Genomic DNA, 26,766 nt, shown 5'->3' with positions numbered 1-26,766 from the left:
TCTGATGCTGCTTGGCCTGCTGTGTTCATCCAGCTCTACACCTTGTTATCTCAGATTCTCCAGCATCTGCAGTTCCTACTATCTCTTCTATCCAATCCCTAGTTAGTGATGAACCTAATCAGAATACCAAATCCTCCAGGCTTCACCTCTACTCTGATCACACAAGAAATTCCAAAGGGGCAAATATTGATCAGTTCTATTCACGTTTTCACAATTCTATCCGCTGGGTGCAGTGAGGAGGGGGAGGCTGTCCTGGAAATCTTGTCTCTAGTGGTACATAGGTCTGTGGCTGTTCGTACATTTACCATTTATTTAGCATGTGGGCCGCAGAGTGTCAGATTCAAACCATAATCAATCCATGGTACCTCTATCTCCTGAGTGATTCCCATTGTAGGACTTGCTTTCATTTGAACCAGGAGTAGGCAGATTGGAAGTTTAATCCAATTAAATAATACTGCCTTATTCACGTATGGCTCCCTCTAGTGCAGCCTGGGGAAGTGGTGGCTTTGTGGTGTTGTCACTGGACTAGCAATCCAGAACCCCAAGTTAATGTTCTGGGGACATTCAAGGAAGTGGTGGATGTGGTCACAATTACAATGTTCAAAAGACATTTGGATAAGTACGTGAATAGGAAAGGTTTGGAGGGATACGGGCCAGGAGCAGGCAGGTGGGACTAGTTTAGTTTAGGATTACGGTCAGCATGGACTGGTTGGACCAAAGGGTCTGTTTCTGTGATGTATGACCCTATGATGATACTTGAATTTGTACTTCCAGAAATCATAAAATCAGGCTCGCCAAGTTAAGGCTAACTTCTTGTGGTTAAGTGATAGGAGAAGCTGAATAGGCTGGGGGCTTTTTTCCCTGGAGGCTGAGGCTGAAGACTGACCTTATAGAGGTTTATAAAATCATAAAGGACATGGATAGGGCAAATAGCCAAGGTCTTTATCCTAGGGTGGGGAAATCCAAAACCAGAGGGCATGGGTTTAATGTGAGAGGTGAAAGATTTAAAAAGGACCTGAGGGGTAACCTTTTCATATAGAGGGTGATGAGTGTATGGAATGAGCTGCTGGAGGAAGTGGAGGAGGCTGGTACAATTATAACATTTAAAAGGCATCTGGGTGGGTACATGAATAGGAAAGGTTTAGAGGGAAATGGACCAAATGCTCCTGGCCTGGGTAGGAGAGACTAGGACCTGAGGGCACAGCCTTAGAGTAAAGGGAAGACCTTTTAGAACGGAGTTAAGGAGAAACTTCTTTAGCCAGAGAGTGGTAAATCTATGGAATTCACTGCCACAGAAGGCTGTGGAGGCCAGGTCATTGAGTACATTTAAGACTGAGATAGATGGGTTCTTGACTGTCAAGGGGATCAAGGGTTACGGGGAGAAAGTGGGAGAATGGGGTTGAGGAACTTATCAGCCATGATTGAATGGCGGAGCAGACTTGATGGACCGAATGGCCTAATTTCTGCCTTATGTCTTATATAAAAAATGTGGGCAAATAGGACTAGGTCAGATTCGGATGCCTGGTTGGTGCTGGCGAATTGGACCAAAGCGTCTTTTTTCCACGTTGTATGACTCTATGACTCTAAATAACAGGACTTATTTAGTGAAGGAGCAGTAAATAAATCAAGAGGTGGAAGTGGAGGCCTGAACTGTACTGTAGGCGAGAGACTGAGCTCTGAATGAGAAGCTATGCTGAAATGTGACAAGAATCAGAGAAAGGCCTTAAGTGTTTGGGAGCCTCTGAGGTGTGCGAAGACAAGGGGTTTGTGTTGATCATTTGTTGGTAGAAATTCCCCCAAAACAGCATTAGAGGCTATTTTAATGCCTTTGAGCCTAATTCTTTTATGGGTCTGTTACAGGAGGCTGCAGACAGAATATCAGGGCAAAATTGTTTATTCATCAGGTAGGGTAAAAAAGTCATAGAATTGAATTGATCTAGTGTGAGATTACCATGGAGACTGTATGGATTGCAGTACATCTGACTGCACCTTCCCAGTGACGGATAGCTTTTTGCACTCATCAAAAACAAATTCATTTTAATTAACATGTCCAGACATATTATGACACAACTCCAGAGCGGCAGGGAATTGAACATAGCCCTTCTAGACCAGAGGTTGGAGTACTACCACAATGCCGCAAAACTCCTTATTAAAAGCTGAGAATATAAACATTCCAATCATGTACCAGAATTGATGAAACAATAATGTTGGCTCTCTGAAGACCATTTAAAAGTACGGTCCTCCAGGTGCTAAGTATAGTCCATCTAATTTTGGCTGCTCCTTGCAGACTGATTACATGTCATGGGACAAGTCCATCATATCTTGATGAGTTAACTAACGATCGACAGTCGCCCCATTAAAGGTCACCACAGCACAAAACTGATAATACAGTAAAGCTTTACCTTAATCATTCAAGATTTTGAAGTGATTTCATAGAATCCCTAGAGTGCAGGAAGAGGCCATTTGGCTGATCAAGTCTGCACCGACCCTCTGAACCCAGACCCAGCACCTCGCAATCCCTGGGCTAACCCACCTAGCATGCACATCCCTGCACACTATGGGTGATTTAGCACGGCCAATCCACCTAACCTGCGCATCTTTGGGCTGTGGGAGGAAACCCAGGCAAACACGGGGAGAATGTGCAAACTCCACACAGACAGTTGCCCGAGGCTCGAACTCAACCCGGGTCCTGGGAGCTTTGAGGCAGCAGTGCTAACCACTGAACCACCATGGCATCCTAATTCGTACACATCATTAAAATGCCTAGTACCATTAAATAGTATTATCTAACAAAAACAAAATCTTCTTTAAGGATGTTCCCAATGGACCATTTATGCTGGCAAAATGGGACACTTTTTAAAAAATCATTTGTAGGATGTGGGCATCACCGGCTGGGCCAGCATTTATTACCTATTCCCTTGAGAAGACGGTGCTAAGCTGCAATTTTGAACCGCTGATGTTCACATGCAATAGGCAGATCCACAATGCCATTAGGAAGGGAATTCCAGGATTTTGACCCAGTGGCAGTGAAAGAATGGGGATATACTTTTAAGGCATGATGGTGAGTGGCTTGGGAGGGGAACTTGCAGGTGTTATTGTTCCCATGTATCTGCTACCCTTGTCCTTCTAGATGGAAGTGGTCATGCATATGGAAGGGCATTCTAAGGATCTTTGGTGAATTTCTGCAGTGCATCTTGTAGATAGTACACACTGCTGCTACTGAGCATCGGAGGTGGAGGGAGTGGGATGTTTGTAGATATAGTGCCAATCAAGCGGGCTACTTTGTCCTGGCTGGTATCAAGCTTTGTTGTTATCAAGAGTGTTGTTGGAGCTGCACTCGCCCAGGCAAGTGGGGGGGTGTTCCATTACACTCCTGACTTGTGCCTTATAGATGATGGACAGGATCTGGGGAGTCAGGAAGTGATTTGCTTGCTGCAGTATTCCTAGCCTCTGACCTGCTCTTGTAGCCACTGTGTTTATGTAGCAAGTCCAGTTGAGTATCTGGTCATTGGTAACCCCCAGGTTGTTGATACCTGAGGATTCAGTGATGGTAACACCACTGAATGTCAAGGGGCAGTGATTACATTGTCTCTTATTGGAGAGACACTTGTAAGGCACAGATGTTACTAGCCACTTGTCAGCCTAAGTCTGAATATTGTCCAGATCTTGTTGCATTTGAACAGGGACCGCTTCAATAAGTGTGAAATTGCAATCATTAGCAATCATCCCCACTTCTGACCTTATGATGGAGCAGCTGAAGCAACTAAAGATGTTTGGGCCTAGGACACTACCCTGAGGAACTCCTGTACAGATGTCCTACAGCTGAGATGACTGACCTCCATCAACAAACACAATTAACTTCCTATGTACCAGGTATGACTCAACCAGCAGAGAGTTTGTCCCCCGATGCCCACTGATTCCAGTTTTGCTAGGACTCCTTGATGCCGCGCTCAGTCAAATGCGGTCTTGATGTCAAGGGCTATCACTCTCACCTCACCTCTGGAGTTCAGCTGTTTTGTCCATGTTTGAACCAAGGCTGAAATGAGGTCAGGAGCTGAGTGGCCCTGGTAGAATGCAAACTGGGTGTCACTGAGCAAGTTATTGCTGAGGAGATACTGTTTGATAGTACTGTTGATGACACCCTTCCATCACTTTACGTTAATAGAATACTACTATATTTTATTTTCCAGAAGAGTTCCCTTTAGCAGTAGTGATGGTCTCAAAAGTGTTTCATTACCACAGTTGACTCATTTCACAGCCTCACCCCAGCTCCTTTTCCAAGTGCCATGAAGATGAGTTATCTCTCTTTACAGCGAGGAGGTGCGGCTCATGAACTCCTTCATCGCCAAAGCCAATGAAACCGAATTTCACATCCATGATTCCTGGGGAGAAAAGACAAATTGGGAAATATTCTCATGACAGATGAGATGCGAAGTTAGCAGCAATATCATTGGTGCTATCCTTTCTGAATAATATTACTTAAAAATAAATAACAAGATGTACAGCATAATCACTATGTCATGATAAACTCCAAGATACATTATAGAATCCCAACAATGTGGAAACAGGCCATTTGGGTCCACACTGACCCTCCAAAGAGCATCCCACCTAAACCCACCCTATCCCTGTAACCCTGTATCACCATTGGCCAATCCACCTAGCCTGCACACTATGAACAATTGAGCATTACCGATCCACCTAACCTGCACATCTTTGGTCTGTGGGAGGAAACTAGAACTCCTGGTGAAAACCCACGTAGATTTGGGGAGAATGTACATACTCCACACAGGCTGTTGCCAAGGCTGGAATCAAACTCGGGTCCCTAATCATTGTGAGGCAGTAGTGCTATCTGCTGAGCTACTGTGCCACCTTTATTAAAGTTGTTACACTGGCTTGTATTGTATTGCTCTCCCTGTCAAAGTGTTGCACTTTTAGAAATGACAAGACTATTTTCCTGGCCCAGAAATTCAGCCATTTCCATCAGAATTGCATCCAGCTTAAACATGTAGGTTGCATTGCTGGGTCGCCAGAGCAGGAAGTGGTTGAGATAATAGGCTCTGCCTGTTTTTGTCTGAAATTTTCACATTCATAATTTAAATTATCATTGTTTGTTAGCACAGTATTGCTGAAAAATGGGCAATTTTTTTTCAGAACATTTTATATTGCACATATCAGGTCAATTCACAGGAATGCCAAAGTAACGGCAACATTTGTACTGTATGAGAAGACAGTGTATTACACCACATGAGAGGGAAGTGTGTCACACTCATTTCCAAAACAAAATAAATGTTCCACTAAAATAAATCAAAGAACCACAGATGCTGGAGAACTGAAACAAAACAAAAATTGTTGGCCTGCAACCTGACCAAATGTTGTTTTCTCTTTACGTTATTTATTCATTCACGGGATGAGGGCATCACTGGCCAGGCCAGCATTTATTGCCCATCCCTAATTGCTCCGAAGGCAGTTGAGAGTCAACCACATTGCTGTGGGTCTGGAGTCATATGTGGGCCAGACCAGGTGAGGATGGCAGTTTCCTTCCCTAAGGAATATTAGTGAACCAGATGGGTTTTTCCTGACAATCAACAATGGATTCATGGTCATCCAGATTTTTATGAATTCAAATCCCACCATCTGCTATGGCAGGATTTGAAACCAGGTCCCCAGAACATTATCTGGGTCTCTGGATTAACAGTCTAGTGATAATACCACTAGGCCGTCACTTCTCATGTCCTGTTCCTTCCATCTCCAGGCATGTCCTGACTTCTCCTTCTGCACTGTCAACACTCACTATTGGACTTGTTGGCATCTAATACCCATGCCCCATGCTCAATCTTGACCAACGGCGGCCTGCCCAACTCGTCACATAATCCATTCCTCATACTCACAATTCTTTGTTTATTTTTCTTCCAGGAGACAAGGGCACACACAGTCTTGGGGGAAAGGCAGGGGAGTTGGCCATCGTCCAGTGATGGGCACCTTGATGCCCACTGGCGGATGCATGTCCACTGGGCAGATTGCAAAAGAGCTCTTGCTCCAGGAGGTTGCAGATGCCAGCAACAAATCTATCATGAAAGCCTGAGACTCCTGAGCTTCAGTTCTGATAATGCAACAGCAACATCTAAATATTGGATCTTGACTCTTCATTCATTGCCCCCCCAGTATTGGTCTCGGCATCTTACCAGCTGCCCTTTCAGCACCCTTTCCTGTTCTTGCTTTCAAGAAGCAAGCCAGCCATGTCATAGAATCACAGAGTCATAGAGCTGTACAGCACGGTAATGGACCCTTTGGTCCAACTCATCCATGCTGACCAAATATCCTAAATTAATCTAGTCCTACTTGTCAGCATTTGGCCCATATCCCTCTAAACCCTTCCTATTCACATACCCATTCAGATGCTTTTTGAAAGTTTTAATTCTACCAGCCTCCACACTTCCTCTGGCAGCTCATTCCGTACACATACCACCCTCTGCATGAAAAATTTGCCCCTCAGGTCCCTTTTAAATCTTTCCCCTCTCATCTTAAACCTATGCCCTCTAGTTTTGGATTCCCCTACACTGGGGAAAAGACCTTGGCTATTCACCCTATCCTTGCCCCTTATGATTTTATAACCCTCTATAAGGTCACCCCTCAGCCTCTGATGCTCCAGGGAAAATAGCCCCAGCCTATTCAGCTTCTCCTTATAGCTCAAACTCTCCAACCCTGGCAACATCCTTGTAAAGTGCTTAATAAGGTATGAGAAAGAGAAAAGTACCTTGCTTTTTGAAGGTTCCAACTAATGAGTTAATAAGTGAAGGAAGTTTCATGACAATGGGCTTATTACAGTCTCTTTCCTCAATAATAAAGAGGACATCAGCTGGTTTCAGTGTTAGTCTTTGTCTAGTATCTACCACGTCATCATTCTGCATGGTGTCACTGTCCTTGTCAGCCACTGTAAGGAGGAAAACAATGTGAGTACAGAACACTACAGAAAAATGTCATACAATTACAAAGTGTAAAGTTGCAATTATCACTTTAAACATGCGGTGCTATTAGCCAGGCTTTTAGCTTTCAAGGCAGAAAATAAAAGCCCGGTTATTACAGTACTTCCCAGATTTGACATTATTGCTTTTATCAACTGTTCAACTGAAAATTGGCCATGTTTACCACATTGTGACGGAATTTCCAGAGGGACAAAATTCCTGTTGCATAAGTGGACAAAGGCAGCTGCGAGGTTACAGCCTGGCTGGAGGTCCGAGGATTCACACATATCACTCAGGCACATGTCATAGAATGGAATTGGATCGACCTAAAAAAAAAGAGGCAGAAATGCACACATTTCACCATGTGGGACATTCATTGTTAACCAACATAGTCATCATGAAATAAGATCTGAAGACTTTACATTTCCCCGACTGTCATACTCTTCTTCCTCACCTGTTCCTTCGCAACAGCTACTTTTATTTTCAAAATTTATTCAAATTGAATAAAAATCAAAGTCAGAGTGAAGAGGAAATAGCTACATCTTTTTCTCTATCCATCTTTCATTGGTCATGCAGGTGTAAAATCTCAGTATCACAGCCATTTTATTTTATAATTATGGACAAAACAAGGTGGGTTGAGTTTATTTTGAGGATTTTGGCAAGAATTCCTCTTGCCGTCATGAGGATGTTTTATTTTATTCTTTACCTTGAAGATATGTTGTTGCCTGAGAAACATTCAAGAGTCTGATTAATACTGCTTGTTAAAACAGGATAATGAGACATTAAAAATAATGGCTTCAACATGGAGTTAGAGATATCAACTATAACATTATAAATTGTAAAGTAGGGTCGCTTGCAGGAAATTGAATGTCAGCAAATGATTAAAAGTCCTCCAGGACTCTATATTATATATGTTTAATCACACTCTTCTACTATAACACCATTATGGCACTTGTACTAACAGTGTGCAATTCATCACTTTTTAAATGAACCTGCAGAATAAAATCCTTTACTAACAAGAAACCGTGGATTTGCATGATGGTTTTAATCTTAACTCTTCCCAATAAATTTATAACAGTCCATTATTTATATTAGATTACAGTCCGACTGTGATTTGACTGATCTACTTTCTTCTTACTCTAGTTTGCAATTTCTTCTCATGCATGGTCCTGAAGTTTTTTTATCTGTTTATGGGATGTGGGTGTTGTTGGCTAGGCCAGCACTTATTGCGTCCCCCCCCGCACCCCAAAACAGTTGCTCTGGAATGTCCCCCCATTCCATACTCTTTCATACGAATGAGCATGGATATACGGATACAGATTTTAAAAGCTTCCTGTCGCTATTTCTCTTGCTACATTCACAAGGTAGCGACAATTAGTTACTTTCAAAGTATCCTGAAGACTACATTGTGCTGAACTTATTGATCTTAGCAGGCACTCATGCATCATACTCATTATACTTAATTACGCAAAGCTACGTATTCCAGAAAAGCAGTGCACTCCTGACTCACGGGCATCGCTGAAAACTACATCCATTTTACATATGAACCTCACCGAGTGCTGCTGTCATTCTCGAAACATCTGATATCTCTTCACTCAGTGTCAGACTAACCGTCTGTCCCTCAGATGTTATCACATAGAATCACAGAATCCTTACAGTGTGAAAGCAGGTCATTCGGCCCTTTGAGTCCACTCTGACTCTCTGAAGAACATCCCACCTAGACCCACGCCTGTAACCATGCATTTCTCATGGCTAATCCACCTAGCCTGCACATCCCTGGATACTATGGGCAATTTCCCACGGCCAATTCACCTAACCTGCGCATCTTTGGACTTTCAGAGGAAACCCACGCAGACACTGGGAGAATATGCAAACTCCATGCAGGCAGTCACCTGAGGGTGGAATCAAACCCGAGTTCCTGGCACTGAGAGGCAGCAGTGCAAACCACTGAGTGACTGTGCCACCCAAGTGGGTAGCATTGATGACAGACACTCAGATATTAACTCTTTCAGACCCATGTACAACCAAATTCCTTGGAAATTGTCTAGGGACTGGATTTGCTAAGAGCTTTCGGGGGATCGGTCTCAGATGCGGTCCCCTCCAGTACAGGGGCTCCCACCTTCTGCAAAACTCTTGTCACTGGAACCCAGCATGGGATAAGAGGCCAGTGAGATGAGGTGCATTTCCTTGCTGAAGGGAGTAACAAGGTCCCAATATGCGGTCCAGAGACAGCCTGGATGCTACAGGACCTGGTACGTTCTTGTTTTATGCACCCCCATTTCTCCATGGGTTAAGGAAAGACAGCAGGAGGCATCAGATTATCCAGCTAGTTAGGGCTGAGGTGTTTGCTAGAGGTGTCTAACTGCTGGGATAGTGGCACCTGGGAATTTTGCCTTGTTAGCGTTTGTATCCTTTACTGGAGAGGGCTGTTTAGGAGTGAGAAGACCTTCATTAAATCTCAAGATCCATAAAACAGAGAAATTTTGTACAGTCACTTACCACTCTGAAACAATTTCTCAGCGGTGAGTAGAGACCTTTGAACAATATTTTGCAGATGTACTGAAAAGCACTGCCAAAGCATAGCTTGACCTTCTTGCCTGTGGTACGGCAGGGTGCATCAATCTATTACAAATATAGGAGATATACTTAAAATGCACATCCCTGTGAGTTTATCAGACACTACATGCTGTGATTAGCTGTTATTAGCACAGCAGTTATGCTTCCATAGTGCTAACAAGGGAGGAACATTTGATTGACTGCAAAACAACAGGGGAAGCAATCTTTATTTGATCAAATGTTTTGTAGAAGTTGCAGTGGGCTTTTATTCGTGATACAACATAAATACCACTATGCGTTCACTCGTCCGAAATCTTGATAAAGATGTGACAGCTTCACATTCTACTGTGACAAATCCAAGAATACAAATTGGCAGGAGGCTGAAAGCTTGACCCTCCATTAACGCTCCTTTCTAAGTGTTTTGTTGCTCACTGGAGTAAATACATGGAATTGTTAACACCAACAGCATTTCTTATCATCAATGACCTGATTTCAGGTGACTCGACAACAGAATCTTTTTCGTGGGTCTTTGATGTGTTAGCAGAACAACTGTCTCAAACCCTATAATGTACAGAGCCAATTCAGTGTATTAGGGAGATGTCCATGATACAAAATGGTACTCAATGCTAGCACAAAGTTGAACATGAACAGCCCAGCTTGGTGTTATAGCACAATACATCCAGACATGCCCTCCGTAACAAACCTTGGTTGAGTGTAAGGTTCAGATTGCTGTTCTTGATATGTAATCGAGGTAAAAAAGGAATGTTGTTTAAAAACAATCTTTTGTTTTACTCCTAAAATTAACAACCAGGTCAATGAATCCTTCAATTAGGAAGGTAGGTTGCAGTTAAAATTGCCTCCAATCACTTGCAAATAACTGTCCCTGTTTGACTCATTTTTGTTTGTTTTTTGACAGAAGGTGGGTGTTGATGTTTTTTTATTTGTTGCCCACTGCTTTATGGCTGTATGAAGTACTTTCTTTAAATTATAGATCTAGTTATGCCTGATTGCTTCATTTTTCATGTATGTATGGGTGAAGAGGGACTAAAACTGCTTTCTAAGTTCATTCATGGGTTGCAGTAAGTTACCTTTGCATATCACTCTGGCCAACAATTTCATCATTGGTTCTGAAAATGTGCTGCAGTCAATCCCTTACCTGCCACTTGTGCGCAAACTCTTCCACATTCTCAGTCTGAGAGTGATTGGGCAGTGTGAACTCATTCCCAGCTTCATTATCATTTGTTCCAAACAGACCAGCTGATAAGCCTACAAATAACAGGGGAAAGCATCTATTAAAAGATTAATAAACTCATTTTAGTTATTTCTTTCACTTAGCATTACTACTTTTATGTCATCAGCAATGCTTTAGCAAGTGGTCAGCTTATTACTAAGTGACACTTTTAATAATAAAAGTCACTGATATAACTTTGCAATGATGCTATGTGAGTTAGAATTAGGGAGATCGATAGCATCCTCTGCAGCCAAAAACATGAATCTTGTTGCCTGTTGTACGGTATCAGGGTGAGGGATATCCCAGAGGGTGGACAGGACCCTGAAATGGATGGGAGTAAACGCAGTTATAGGGTCATAGAGTCATACAGCACACACCCTTCAGTCCAACCAGTCCACACCGACCAAGTGTCCCAAACTAAACAAGTCCCGCTTGCCTGCCTTTGGCCCAGATCGCTCTAAACTGTTCCTATTCACGTACCTATCCAAATGTCTTTTAAATGTTGTAATTGAACCTGCATCCACCACTTCCTTTGGCAGTTCATTTCACATACAAACCACCCTCTATGTGAAAAAGTTGCCCCTCAGGTCTTTTCTAAATCTTTCTCCTTGCACCTTAAAAATATGTCCCATAGCTTTGAACTCGCCCACCCTAGGGAAAAGACCCTTTATTCACCTTATCTATGCCCTTCATGATTTTTTTAAACCTCTATAAAGTCACCCTGCAAACTCCCATGCTCCAGTGAGAAAAGTCCCAGCTTATCCAGCCTCTCCTTACAACTCAAACTTTCCAGTCCCGGCAACATCCTGGCAAAAGTTTTCTGAACCCTCTCCAATTTAATTGTGTCCTTCCTACAGCAAGGTGACCAGAACTGTACAGCGTACTCCAAAAGTGGCCTCATAAATATCATGTACAACTTCAATGTCCCAACTCCTCTACTCAATTGTCTGAACATTGAAAGCAAACATGCTGAACACATTCTTAACCCGTGTTCTGAGGAAGAGTCACCAGATCCGAAACGTTAACTTTGATTCTTTTCTTCGCAGATGCTGCCAGACCTGCTGAGCTTTTCAAGCAACTTCTGTTTTTGATCTACAGCATCCACAGTTCTTTTGCTTTTTTTTTTTCTTAACCACCTTGTCTACATGTGGTGCAACTTTCAAAGAACTATGTACTTGAACCCCTAGGTCTCCATTCAATAACACTACCCAGGGTTCTACCATAAACTGTATAAGTCCTGCTCTTGCTTGTTTTATCAATATGCATTACCACACATTTATCCAAATTAAACTTCATTTACCACTCTTCAGTCCATTGGCCCAGTTGTTCAAGATCCGTTTGTAATCATAGATAACAAAGTTTCATATTGGAACAAATAATACCAGTGAGATCAAGGAGGGTGTCTTGCTAAGGGATGTTTTATTGTCCATGAGATTGGCATTGCTACCTAAGCAATATTTATTGCTCATCCCTAGCTGCCCTGGAGAAGGTGGTGGTGAGTTATCTTGTTGAATTGCTGCAGTACAAATGCTGAGAGTTGCAGGATTCTGACCCAGTGACACTGAAGGAACGGTGATATATTTCCATGTCAGGATGGCGAGTGGCTTGGAAGAGAACTTGCAGGTGGTGGTGTTCCCATATATCTGCTGCCCTTGTCCTTTTAGATAGTATCAGTCATGCTTTTGGGAGATGCTGTCTACGGAGCCTTGGTGAATTGTTATATCAGGAGTTGCGTTCCAAATTAAAATACAACTATAATAATCTCCAAATTTGTTGCCTGAACCATGGACAAATTAATGTGGGAGCAGGAGAATTAAACATAACTAAAGCTGCTGTGTGAAAGACGAGCTAACACAGGCAGTGATGAAGGTAGTGATGTGAATGTTGTATGTTTGGACTTGCAGAAAGCACTTGACATGATGCCACATGGCAGATTGGTTAGCAAGTTAGAAATGTTGGGTATTTCTGAAGAATTCATTTCTGAATTCTGAAAACTTCATTTCTGAAGAAGGGTCTAGGCCCGAAACGTCAGCTTTCCTGCTCCTCTGATGCTGCTTGGCCTGCTGTGTTCATCCAGCTCTACACCTTGTTATCTCAGATTCTCCAGCATCTGCAGTTCCTACTATCTCTGAAACAATATTGGGTATTGTTGGGTCCTTGGCAGCTCGGATTAGAAGTTGGCTAAAAGATGGGAAACAGAGGGTAGGTATAGATAGGCATTGCTCAGACTGGAGATGAGTTGAAAGTGGTGTTCCCCAGGGATCAGTATTGGGACATTTGTTCTTTCTGATTTATATAAACAATTTGGAGATGGGTGTTGAGGGCAAAATCTCTAAATTCGCAGCCGATACTAAACTAAGGAGAATAGCGAATTGCGAGGTTGGTGCTGAGCGACTTCAGAAGGACACTGACAAGTTGGCCAAATGGGTAGACACCTGACAGATGAATTTCAATGCAGAGAAATGTGAGGTAACGCATTTTGGCAGAAGAAACATGGAGAGACAATACAGGCTCAATGATACAAATTGTGAGGGGAGGACAGGAGCAGAGGTGTTCAAAATTATGAACAATTTTGACAGGATAAAGAAGGATATTCTGTTTCCACTAGTTTGTGTGTCAATAACTACGGGTCACAATTTCTGAGGAAGGGTCACCGGACCCAAAACGTTAACTCTGTTTTTTTCTTCACAGGTGCTGCCAGACGTGCTGAGCTTTTCCAGCAACTTTGTTTTTGTTCCTGATTTACAGCATCCGCAGTTCTTTCGGTTTTTATTAGCGATACATGGCTGGGACCAGAAATTACATGGTATAACATTGTTAGAAAGCATTGAGAGGGACAAATAGGCAGGAGGAGTAGCAGTGGTGTGTTACACTGTTTCACTTACTGAGTTTGTGTTCCTGTGGCAACATGAACATTTATACCCACATTGTAGTCTGGAGTTATGGGTGGTAATGGCAAGAGGCTCCAATGTTCTGTCTATCATTTGGGTAACCAGGAATATGCCTGGTTCTCCCTGCTTGCCATTGGTGTATGTTGGGAGGACTGGCAGGTTGGAACTCATTCTGTTCGGCTGCGTTGTGAATAGACGTTCCTTGGTCATCAAGTTCTAGAGTGAATCTAGAGCTTCTAGCTTTGAGAAAGGACACTACCACTGTGCTTCCCAAAGGTAGAGAAACTGCTTAACAAAGAAAACATGGTGACAGCTGGTGGAAAGTGAATTCTATTAATACATCTCAAACGTAAAGCTAGCAATGATCATCTCCTTTCTTTAAGAAAGCTTCCATTTTTTCCTGGTATGGCCTATGTGTGACTCCAGACACGCAGCAACGTGTGAACTGCCCTCTGAAATGGCTCGGCCAGTCACTCAGTTCAAGGGCAATTAGGGATGAGGAACAAATGCTTCGCCAACACATATCCCATGAAAGAACAAAGAAAAGGAAGACATACCAGGACTTTCACTGGGGGAAACTGTGCGTGATATGGAGGACAATATGGAGCAACTTTCTCTCCAGACCAATGTCCCAGACATCACCATCACTTGCTCTGGATATGTCCTGTCCCACTGTTAGGCCAGACCCAGCAGAGGTAGAGGCACAGTGGTATACATTGAAGAGCAGCTGCCCTGGAAGTCCTCATCATTGACTCTGAAACCCATGAAATCAAGTCACACATGGGCAAGGAAACTTCTTGCTGACTACCATCTACTGCCCTCCCTTAGCTGATGAATTCATGTTCATCTATTTTAAGCATCGATTGGAGGAAGCACTTAAAGGGAAAGAAAGGGAAGAAAATGTACAATGGCTGGTCTCATGTCCATCCTTAAGAATGGCTCAGTAGAAGCACTACTGACAGAGCTGGCCGAGTCCTAATGACTCCAGGTTATGGTCCAACAGGTTCATTTGAAATATAAGCTTTTGGAGCGCTGCTCCTTTGTCAAGTGAAGTGAAGAAAAGCACACAGACACAGAATTTATAGGCAGAGAGATCAAAAGATCATACAAATACCCACTCTATTATACAACCCCCTATACTATGAGGTCTTATCTTACATAGTACCTTTCCATGCAGCGTCCTGTCAGATGTCTTCTGGAAATATAAGTATAGCATATCCCCTTTATCCACGTTGCTTCTTCATCAAAAAAATTCCAATAAGTTGGTCAAACATGATTTCCGTATCTCACAACTATGTAAACTCTGCCAATTTCATTGAAATTTACTAAGTTCCATGCAATATCCTCCTAAATAGAAGATTCCAGTATTTCCCCTGTGTCAGATGTTAAACTAGCTGGCCTGTAGTTTTCTGCTTTCTGTACCCCATTTGTTGAATAGAGGAATCACAATCTATATTTCTCAATCCGATGGAATCTTTTCAGAATTTTGGAGAAATACAACCAATACACATACTTCTTCATCAGCCACTTCTTTTAAGAGCTGGGAGGACTAGAGCGGCATGGTGGCTTAGTGGTTAGCACTACTGCCTCACAGCGCCAGGCACCCTGGTTCAATTCCACCCTTGGGCGACTGTCTGTGTGGAGTTTGCACGTTCTCCCCGGGAGAAGTGCAAAGGTGCAGGCAGAGGTGCAGGAAACGCAAGAGACGCGGTTGAGGGCATTTTCGATCACCGGAGTGGGGGAAGTTGTGGTCCCGGGAAATAGGAGGACATTTGGGATGTGCGGGAATGGAATGCCCCATCTTGGGAGCAGAAGTGGAGGAATTGGGAGTAGGGGATCGCATTCTTGCAGGAAGGTGGGTGAGAGGAGGTGTAGTCTCGGTAGATGTGGGAGTTGGTGGGCTTGAAATCGATGTCAGTTTCAAGGCGGTCACCAGAGATGGAGACAGAGAGGTCCAGGAAGGAGAGAGAGGTATCACAGATGGTCCAGATGAACTTGAAGTTGGGGTGAAAGGTGTTAGTAAAGTTGATGAACTGTTCAAGCTCCTCGCGGGAACACGAGGCAGTGCTGATACAGTCATCAATGTAGCGGAGGAAGAGGTGGAGGATAGTGCAATAGCAGAAAAGGGACCGTTCCACGTATCCTATGAAGAGGCAGGTATAGTTTGGGCCCCTGTAGGAAGTGGGAGGAGTTAAAGGAGAAGTTGTTAAGGGTAAGGACAAATTTGGTTAAGCAGATGAGGGTGTCGGTGGAGGGGCCTGCGGGAGATGAAGATGCGGAGGGATTTTAGGCCATCTGCGTGGGGGATACAAGTATACAGGGATTGGATGTCCATCGTGAAGATGAGGTGTTGGGGGCCTGGGAATTGGAAGTTTTGGAGGAGGTAGAGGGCGCTCTCTTCATGACAAACATCCCACCTACCCACCCCTCCTCTCTATTTATTTCCCTCCTCCCTTCCCCCTCTCCATTTCTGATGAAGGATCCCGACCTGAAACATCAACTTTCCTGCTCCTCTGATGCTGCCTGGCCCGCTGTGTTCCTCCAGCTCCACACTGTGTTTTCTCTGACTCCAGCATCTGCAGTTCTTACTATCTCTTAGGAAATGCTGCTGTTTCCTGGCACTCACTCTGCTTAGTATCCACGCTGCCACCATCCATTTCATTGCATGGACTTCAACTGTGCTGGAAAGCCGATGATGTGGCACTTTATCAATCACCTTTTGGAAGGCCATATATACTATTTTGACCTCATTGTCCACTTGACCTGCACATTTGTCTGAGTGCATGTCTGGATGACCTCCTGCTGATAGGAAGCATCTCTCCTCCTTTCCTCTGCTAACGCCATGCCTAGAAACCTGGGAGCCTGCATTCTCCCATATCATACAATACAATAATTGCACAACCATGGGAGCGTGCAGGTTCCCCAATGCTGTGCCATTCCTCAGTATTTGCCCAGCTGACAATCAGTCCATGTGTCACTGCCAACCCCTACTCTGATGCATTCCTCCTTTAAGCAGGGCAGACTAGCCTTAAACGGAGCGAGCTACTCCCTGTTCATATGTTCTATCAATCCACAGGACTGTTAGTATTGGCTGGATGCTGATATGAATAAACATGAATGGAAATTAATGGGTGTGAGTTAATCTCACATCACGAGGCCCAGGTCCATTCATGGATGTTATCTCATTTAGCTTTCCACAATTTTAAAATAAAACTTTCTACAGATGTTTGGAACATAAAAAGAACATTTATTCTGTTATGAGCCAACATTTCTTGTATGATTTTGAGCACTGCTACCAACCATATGCTCCGATGACGCAATGTTTCTTAGATGCCATTTCATCTGCACAAGGACATATATTATAAATGTCCTGCATTGAGCGCGCCATCAATATTATGATTGTCAAGTTGCTGAGACCATGGCCAATTTTTGTATTTCCTGGACCAAGTGTTTGTTTAATCTTCAACTGACTATTTCTACTTTGACATTGCTCAATGGCCTTGGCTTACAACACAGTAATTTCTGTTGCTTAAACAGGACCTTATCATTGTAAAACCTTATGATTGAATTTTGCTTCGATTCATCAGCTGAGTGATCTAATTATTCCAAAGAGAAACAGTCACATCATTTTCTCTTTAAACATATTTCATTAAACAGAGCAAATCCATTATAAGTTAACCAGACAGGAATCCATCACATATTATCAAGGCTGGTTGCCACCACCTTCAATACATAGCTCAAAAAGTATAATTCATAACATAAAAACAATCGAATCATAATTCCAAAAAGTAACCCAACAGTTTATCTGTCCCATCTTTTAACTTGAAGAACGCTTGCCATCCTCACCTATTCTAGTTCAATGTCTGTGCCTCACCCATGTGCCAGCCTCATGCAAAATCTACTAGTCTAACCCAGCAGTGGCCAAGTTTCAGTCAAATGTCCATTACGCGCTACTGTGTAGCCCAGGCTTCAGTACAATTCAGGCACAATTGGGATTGCTATATAATCAAGCAACTATATCAACCTCCTAGAATTCACTGTACACATCCAGGCTCTAGAGACGACATGTTCTCTTTGACACTGCCGCAAATTGTATCCAGCTGTCCCATATATCTCAACTCCAGGAGCTGCCACTACCTCAGCCTCTGCCCCACTGCAGCTCCACACCAACGCTGTAGCCTGGAGACGACCCCTGCCTCTGTCATTTCTGAAAGGCAGACTGGGAAAATTGATCCTTTAATGAAAGACTAATGTAGTTTGGAGATTACATTGAATTTTGTTGCTATTTAAATGTTTGATGAATTGTTAACCAAATCTCTTTTATTTCCCTTTTTCAAAGAAGATATTAATCTGTGTAAAATTAACATATGGAGAAATTTGATACAATTGCATTATGTTCATATCATAATATCACAAAGTATGATTTAGAGATATTGTTTATTTCAAATTAAGATTCAACCTAATAGTATTGCACTGGGCAACCTCAGAATTGCCATGATCTATTCACAATTTATGCACATACGTGGGTAGGGCTAAAATATAATTTAAAAAGTAAACCAAATTTATCAACTTTAAGAATAAATATCTGTTCAGATAACAAATTTCTAAAACAGGATCACACAAGGAGGATAATTGCAATGAGCATAATAGCAAATTTAGGATTGCTAAAAAGACATTGTAAAACCAAAAGAAGATGCAAAAAGTAATAAGCAATAGACGTGAAATTAAAATTAGCATTTTGTACTTTCACCTAAAAGTGTGTCATATGGACATAGCAGTGTTATGGAAAATTGTCACTAATTAATTGGCACAGGATGGTGTGAAAGATAAAGACAGCAACCTCTCCAGTCTGGAATGCTTGGGACCAAAGCATTTTTGGATTTTGGAATTTTTTGGATTACTGAATGATTTTAGAATGCTTAACCAAAAATGTATGAATTGATTAAAAATATGCACCTCAAGCTGAAAACATGCCAAAACAGACAAGTACAGGCTAATGTACAGGAGTCCAGAATAAACACATCAGCAGCTAAGTGATACATTCCTTTATAAATGCTCTTTAAGGCTTAGTAAGTCCCAATGCATTTATATACAGAGATTTGAAGACACTTGCAGCCATCCTAAATTCTTGGGTAATCCACACCAGACCTTCCCTAATTACTTTCTAATGTGACCCCTTTTAACACACAATAATTATCCTCTCATCCTACACACAGTAATTACCCTCCCCTCGCACACACTTACTACCCTTACACACAGTAATTACCCCCTCACCCTACACACTGTAATTACCCCTCACCCTACACAAATTAATTACCCCTTCACCCTACACACATTAATGACCTTCCCCTCATACAGCTATTACCCTCCCCTCACACACAGCTATTACCCCTCTCTAACACACAGTAATTACCCTCCTCCCATATAGTTATTACCCTCCCCAGACTCAGTAATTACACCTCTCCCCAACATAGTAATTACTCTCACACAAAGTAATTCCTCCCTCTCCCCGCACAAAGTAAGTACTACCCTCTCCCCCATAGACAGTAATTATGCCCCGTCTCTCTCCCTCTTTCTCCTCCCCATGCATACAGTAATTGTGCCCACTTCCAGGTTTGACCTGGTTGCCACAGCCTGTGCAGCAAGCCATCAGACCAAGATAAGGAGCCTGTACACCAGGCAGACAGGACCAGCGACATAACAAAACCTGAAGCTAGTACTTCACTCCCCAGTTCGGCCACATGACCTGCCATCAATCTGTAAATGTCAGTCAGTCTCTGAGGTGCACGTGCTAGCCTCTCGCTGCATCTAGTTGGTGCAAGAGTTTGTGGGCCCACTTAGCACTCACTGGAAGAGCTTCTCCTGAGGTTAAAGAGCACTTTGATCTTTTCTCCCTCAGGGCAGTGGGAGCTTGCCACTTCTCTGTTCAGAACAATTGTAGACAAGTGGTCTCTCCGAATTTGGGATTTCTGGCCTGGAAAGGTTACAAGTTCGGGTTACAGTGTACTTAAAATTCTATCAAAGCTTGCTCACCATCTACCAAGGCACCAGTCAGGAGTGTGATGGGATAATCCCCACTTGCCTGGATGAGTGCAGCTCTAACAACGCAAGAAGCTTGAAAACATCCAGGACAAAGCTGCTTGGCCTGCTGTGTTCATCCAGCCCTGCACCTTGTTGTCTAGGACAAAGCAGCCCGCTTGATTAGCAAAACATCCATCATCTTTCAATCCTGCTCACACCAGCTCGCAGTGGCATTAGTGTATACCATCTTCATGCTGCACTATAGTGACTCAACCAGGCTCCTTAGACACCATCTTCCAAACCCATGACCATTATCACCTAGAATGTCAAGGGCAGCAGATACATGAAAACACCACCACCTGCAACTTCCCTTCCAAACCACTCACCATCCTAACTTGGAAATATTTTGTCACTCAGAGTCACTGGGTCAAAATCCTGGAACTCCTTTCCTAACAGCATCTACAACCACATGGACTATTGTCAATTCAAAGCAGCAGCTCACCACTACCTTCAGAAGGGTAATTAGGGATCAGCAGCAAAAGCTGGCCTAGCCAGTGATGTCCACACCTGATAAAAGAGCACCACAAATAATTCAAGCAGCATAAAGTTCCCTTCAAATGGACAGAGCACACTGACACTATAGATATAATTTAACGTACAAATATTCCTAGTACTGACCATGGTACCACCCAGGAAGAGTCAGACTGCAGACATCATGTTGTATATCACATGATACTGTCACTCCATTTTGATTTGACACTTTGACTTCATTGAGGTCCTTACTGACTGTAACTCCATTTTTCATCAGGGGCAGTTCACTGACTTTGCAATTCTCTTCAACCTATGGAAAACAACTTGCATTATATTTTCATTAGTCAATTGTTTTGTCTAATTGTTCTAGTTCCTTTTTAATTAAAAAAAAACTAGGATGCACAGAAGAATATAACCAGTGAGTACTAAAAGGTAAGACAGGCAAAATCTAAACTTATAGACATTTCATCATGACTGTTTCAATGATGCATTTTGCAAATATTACCACTGTGAGATATATTTAACTTGCCATTTTAAATTAATAAAAACAAAAATTGCTGGAAAAGCTCAGCAGGTCTGGCAGCATTTGTGCAGAGAAATCAGATTTAACGTTTTGGGTCCAGTGACCTTTCTTCAGAATTGTACTCACCGGACTCGAAACATTAACTCTGACTTCTCTTCACAAATGCTGCCAGTCCTGCTGAGCTTGTCCAGAAATTTCTGTTTTTGTTTCAGATTTCCAGCATCTGTGGATTTAAGTAACCCTGGCAATGCAGTTCCATTCCACAATCCTAGCAATACACCAGGGCAACAAGTTGAATATTTACCAATGGCGAAAGCTGAGATTTAAAATATTCAGGCCATTTTAACATTGCATTCACACTCGAAAAGTTAACTCTGTTTTCTCTTCACAAATGCTGTTGACTTTCTCTAGCAATTTCGGTTTTTCTTTGTTTCAAATCTCTGACATTAGCAGTTCTTTGTTTTATTAAAGCTGTTCTGAGACAGGCTTGGGCTGCTCGAATCTTAATGATTAAAACAACCACTGGGCATTTGCTAACCACCGCATCCTTTCCAAAAGATTCCTACTCCAAACAGAAGGTTGATATACATTTGCATGGGTGTGATGGAAAAGAATTTGAATGCTGGTATGTGCTTTTACCTTTATTCCTGGGTATATATCAATGACAGTGTGATTCATTTCCACACGGATAGACTTCTTGCCATCACTCTCATGATTCAGTAACATTGTGAAGGTATTCCTTTGGAAATCTTTGGCTAAAAGAAAACTACACTGGCTGGCAAAATCATAGATCTTCCCATCAAACGTCACGTAGTGCTTGCTTCCAATAAGTAAGGCTTGGTCTATGGAACATTTAGGGAAGCAGTCTTAAGATTTCATAAAGTATTGTGAATAAATATTTACAATGAGATTACTTTGAAAATGAAAAACAGATTTCAAATAAGCAAAGAACATCTTTCCCCGTTGGGGTCAGGCAACGAATACTGTTGCCAAAGCTGGTTTGCAAACGAGTGAGAACTGGATTTTACCAGTTATGTTTAGCATTCTAGCCCAAAAAATATTTCAGCATAATAAATTATCTAACATGTGGTGTGTTACAGTGAATGCCCATATGGTGCGACAACTGATCTTCTGTTCCTGCTAGAGAGATTATTTTTGTCAGAATCAACAGGAAAAGATGACAGAAGAGGGCCAAATAAAGTCTGCTTTAGCTCATTTCAGTCCTCCAGTTGGAAAGTCTGCAATTTGTCCATTGCATGCCTCTTGAATTACTCTCAGATGTCCACCTAAATAAATACACTGACGTCTAATCAAACGTTAATTACTGTTTATGTGAAGAAATCCTCACTGGCATCAACTCTAAATTTCCTCGTCACAAGCCGAATCCAAGGCTATTGCCTCCTGCTGTCGAGTATTTTCAAGCATTTCAAGAGATTGAGCAATTTAGGCCGATACTCACTGGAATTTAGAAAATGGGAAGAGACCTAATTGAGGTATACAAGATGCAATAGGAGGTTGATAAAGTAGACATAGAGAGGATGGTTGCCATTGTGGGACAATCGAGAATGAGAGGTCATAGTTTTAGGGGTGGAAGATTTAAACCAGAGATAAGCAGAAATTAGAGGAGCAGAAAGGCTGACGTTTCGGGCCTAGACGCTTCTTCAGAAAGACCCTTCTTTTTCTGAAGACGGGTCTAGGCCCGAAACGTCAGCCTTCCTGCTCCTCTGATGCTGCTGGGCCTGCTGTGTTCATCCAGCTCTACACCTTGTTATCTCAGATTCTCCAGCATCTGCAGTTCCTACTATCTCTGATATAAGCAGAAATTACTTCTCTCAAAGGGCTGTGAATCTGTGGAATTCATTACCCCAGAGAATGACGGATGCAGGATATTGAGTAAATTTAAGGAGGAGATAGACAGATTTTTAATTAGTAACAGGTTGAAGGGTTATGGAAAGCGTGCAGGAAAGTAGAGTTGAGATCAGCTATGATTGTATTAAATGGCAGAGAAGGCTCAAGGGGCTGAGTGGCCTGCTCCTGTTCTTATGTCCTTGTTTACTTTTGCTGCATCATGTAATCAATACTCACTATAACCACAAAATATGGGATCAGCTGTCCTTTTGATTCCAGGTGTGCTAATTTTCAATATTAAGATTCTATAAAATGTAAAACATGAGGTCTAATGTGAAATCATTACCAGTATCCATAGCAATAGCAAAAACCTCACTAAGAACTGTCTAAACATTTAAATCTGGAGAAAGAGGTGGTTTCTTGGCCTAGGTAGGAACTTTCCATTCCAGAGAGCCATTTGATTCACAAAATTGGCTTTGCTTGTATAGAGAATAGGAACAGAAATTGGCCATTAAGCCCATTGACTCTGCTCCACCATTCACCATTATCATAGTTGATCCTCTATCTCAAAATCATATTCCTGCTCTCTCCCCTTATTGTTTTGGTGTCTGGGAATATTGTTATTTCTTAAACATATTCGCTGACTTGGTCTTCACAGCTTATGTGGCAGAGAATTCCATAGGCTCACCACTCTCTGTGTGAAGACATTTCTCCTTACTTCAATCCAAAATAGTGTACCCCATACACTCCTGTACAGGGTCCTACTCCAGCGAGAGGGAGCACCATCACTCATTTACAAATGTTTTATCACAAGTCCAGCTGAGGTTTTGTCAAGGAAACCTCCAGAGACATTTCAAGCCACAGTGAATTAGTGTCTTTGGTATTTTCTTTGAAAATATCAGTTATTTTTGTTACCACTTTACGTGATAACAGCAAAAGGAGGGATTACATTTTTAAAAGACGTGAATATATTTACCTGAATTGCAGAGTCAGGCACCCAACCATTGCTGAATTCTATTTGACACATCAGGGCAATCCATCATTGTTGAGTAAATAATCCATAACTATATGATTCACAAAAATAATGTACATCACTCCGAGCACAAGATCATAAGGACTAGGAGCAGGAATAGGCTATTTAGCCCCTCATGCCTGCCCTGTCATTCAACATAATCGTGACTGATCTCATAAAAGGCATCCAGATAGATACATGAATAGGAAGGGTTTAGAGGGATATCGGCCAAATGCTAGCAAATGGGACTAGGTCAGATTGGGATATACGGTCGGCATGGACTAGTTGGTCCAAAGGATCTGTCTCCATGCTGTATGATTTCATTTTCCTGCCCACTCACCATAAACCTTTAACTAATTAAAAATATCTTTATCTCCTCCTAAAATTTATTCAGTGTCGTGGTGTTCACTGCACTCTAGGGCAGTGAATTCTACAGATTCATGGCACTTTGAGAGAAATCATTTCTCCTCATCTGTGTGTTTTAAATTTTCCACCCCTTAGCCTAAAACAATGTTCTAGATTGTTCTACATATGGAAACATCTTCTTTATGTCTACTTTGTCAATCTTCTCTTTGCATCTTAAATACCTCAGTTAGATCTCCCCATCCTTCGAAGCTCAAGTGAAGAAAGGCCAAAAATACTCACAATTGAACAATTTTGTGCTTTCGCGAAGAGCCAATTTGGCACTCCACTGACTGCCAATGGTGGTAAAACTTACGTTCAAAGGGGCTGTCCAGCATCCTGTGTTTTAATCTGTAATATTCGGCAACTGGGTTTATATTGTACAGACTCCTCAGTGTCTTTATCAGTTTGGTTTCAACAAGGTAGTTGGTAATCTTAGCCACGTCAAGCAACTGATTCCCCATTGGCAACAACGGCACATTCACCACGACAGAGCAATCTCTGCAAAATAGATCCGTGACTAAAAAATTGAAGCGATCACTAATATTTTGAGTCTATTTGATTGAACATGATTGCAACGTGGCAACAAATATTTATTGATTGGTGTGAAGATGTGCTTCTCAAAGGTTACATTCACAGCTTGCTGACTGCCACTATTGTACAAAAGAAAGGACTTGCAGTTTTTGGCATATATATGTTTAGAAGATGGCAGTGTTGTGGAAATGTCATTGGATTAGCAATCTAGCTATTGCTCTCTGGACCATGGGTTCGAACCCCACACACAGCAGCTTGTGGGGTATTTAAATTCAATGAATAAATCCAGATTATAAAGTTAGTCTCAATGATGGTGACCATGACAATGATCATTAATTGTTGTAAAAACCCATAGGGAAGGAAATCAGCTGCCCTTTACCTAGTCTGGCCTGCACGTGACTCCAGACCCACTGCAATGTGGTTGACTCTTCACTGTTCTCCGAAACAGCCTAGCTAGCAAACCAGTTAATACAGGGACAGGGAACAGAAGCTGGGCTCACCAATACCTCCCACAGTCTATGAAAGAAAAATGTCCCAAAGTGCTTCAGAGTCAGTGAAATACAAGATAGCATTGGACAGTTATTTGGATAGCAGAGCCAGTGTAGACATGATGGGTTGAATGGCCTCTTTCTGCACTGTAATAATTCTGTCATTTAAAGTGCAGCCACCCTGAAAATATAAGCAAAGCTAACAGTCAAGTTTCACACAACGTCTCACAAACATAGCTGAGAGGAAAAAAATTATTAAATTTTCAGTTTTTTGAATGTCACCACTGGGCTCTTCTCAGTTGGCTTTGAGAAGGTCAGCATGGTGGCTCAGTGGTTAGCACTGTTGCCTCACACCACCAGGGACCCAGGTTCGATTCCACCCTTAGGCAACTGTCTGTGTGGAGTTTGTGCATTCTCCCTGTGTCTACGTGGGTTTCTTCCGGGTGCTCTGGTTTCCTCCCACAGTCCAAAGATGTGCAGGTTAGATGGATTGGCCATGGGAAATGGAGGGTTACAGGGATAGGATAGAAGGGCTGGGTCTGGGTGGGATGCTGTTTGGACTTGGTGTGGACTTGCTGGGCTGAATGGCCTGCTTCCACATTGTAGGGATTCTATAAGATGGCCACTCAGTTTAAAACCTCATTCCAGAAGTCAGCACCTCAAGCAGTGCAGCATTGCTTCAGTACTGTGATTGAGTACCAGGCTAGGTTACGTACCCCATGCTCTACAATGGGGTTTGTACACATAATCTTAAACAAGACTCCCCCCCGCCCGGTTATACTCTCTTCCATCCTCTTCCCTCAGGCAGACGATATAAAAGCTTGCATACAAGTACAAACAGATTCAAGAACAGCTGAATGGACCTCTCAAATTTTAAATTCAATGTTGATCAATCTCGGTCTTTGCAGACTTTCTCTGTAGCCTTAACATTGTATCCTTCACTCTGTTCTATTACCCTAATACACTTTGTATGGTATGATCTGCCTGTACCGAACATAAAACATAACTTTTCACTGCACCTAGGTACATGTGACAATAAAAAAATCAAATCAAATCATCTGACACAGAGGCTTGTGAGCTACCAATCAGCAACAGCCAATATAACAACACTTTGGAAAATAGAGAAAATGCAACAATTGAATCCTCATTAGAAATGTATATGATCTAACAACCTCAATACTTACTCAGGTGAGTATTTGTAGAGATTGGCTAGTGGCTTATGGATCTTACTTGTGGCTTTGGAGATTCTTGCCTCTGCCCACATCACAATTTGTTGCACTGCCTGTTTGAAAATGGGGAAAATGTTCTTCATAAATAATGGACAAATATGAGATGTACATAGACCTTGGTAAAATTGGAACAGAAGAATATAATGAATGAAACAGAGAGATACCATAGTTACCATGTTTTTACTGACTCTTGAGTGACACTGCTGGTTGGAGTTTGTTACTTACATTTCTGGGATAACAGTCACAAAGCTCACATTCTGCTGCTAGAAGATTTACTTCAGAATTTGCGATTAAGTAATCACTTACGCAAACCAACCAAACACAAATTGTGAGGTTAACATTCATCGGCAAAATGTGCAACATCAGTTCAGTCACTGCTTATACATCTCCATCTTTAAGTCAACAGAAACAGTGGCACGGTAGTTAACACTGCTGCCTCACAACGCTGGGAACCTGGGTTTGATTCCACCCTCAGGCAACTGTCTGTGTGGAGTTTGCACATTCTCCCCGTGTCTGCGTGAGTTTCCTCCAGGTGCTC

At 42.3% G+C, this 26,766-nt stretch overlaps 1 protein-coding gene across 1 annotated transcript in view; it reads right to left on the bottom strand.

The window, feature by feature from the left end:
* Window positions 1-4,243: 4,243 nt before the first annotated feature.
* LOC109936714 overlaps window positions 4,244-26,766 on the bottom strand; it is a 191,345-nt gene continuing 168,822 nt past the window's right edge. The window contains exons 46-54 of the mRNA XM_048609763.1: window positions 26,184-26,281; window positions 24,294-24,478; window positions 21,355-21,557; window positions 20,340-20,502; window positions 10,675-10,784; window positions 9,462-9,584; window positions 7,147-7,288; window positions 6,755-6,931; window positions 4,244-4,382 (exon numbers count right to left, since the gene is read on the bottom strand). Coding sequence (XP_048465720.1) covers window positions 4,261-4,382; window positions 6,755-6,931; window positions 7,147-7,288; window positions 9,462-9,584; window positions 10,675-10,784; window positions 20,340-20,502; window positions 21,355-21,557; window positions 24,294-24,478; window positions 26,184-26,281 — 1,323 coding nt within the window. The 3' untranslated portion in view covers window positions 4,244-4,260. The remainder of the gene's footprint in view (window positions 4,383-6,754; window positions 6,932-7,146; window positions 7,289-9,461; window positions 9,585-10,674; window positions 10,785-20,339; window positions 20,503-21,354; window positions 21,558-24,293; window positions 24,479-26,183; window positions 26,282-26,766) is intronic.

The sequence above is a fragment of the Rhincodon typus genome, chromosome 21 (genome assembly GCF_021869965.1).
Source record: "Rhincodon typus isolate 14 chromosome 21, sRhiTyp1.1, whole genome shotgun sequence".
Lineage (NCBI taxonomy): Eukaryota > Metazoa > Chordata > Chondrichthyes > Orectolobiformes > Rhincodontidae > Rhincodon > Rhincodon typus.
This window is presented reverse-complemented; position numbering and strand designations above follow the sequence as displayed.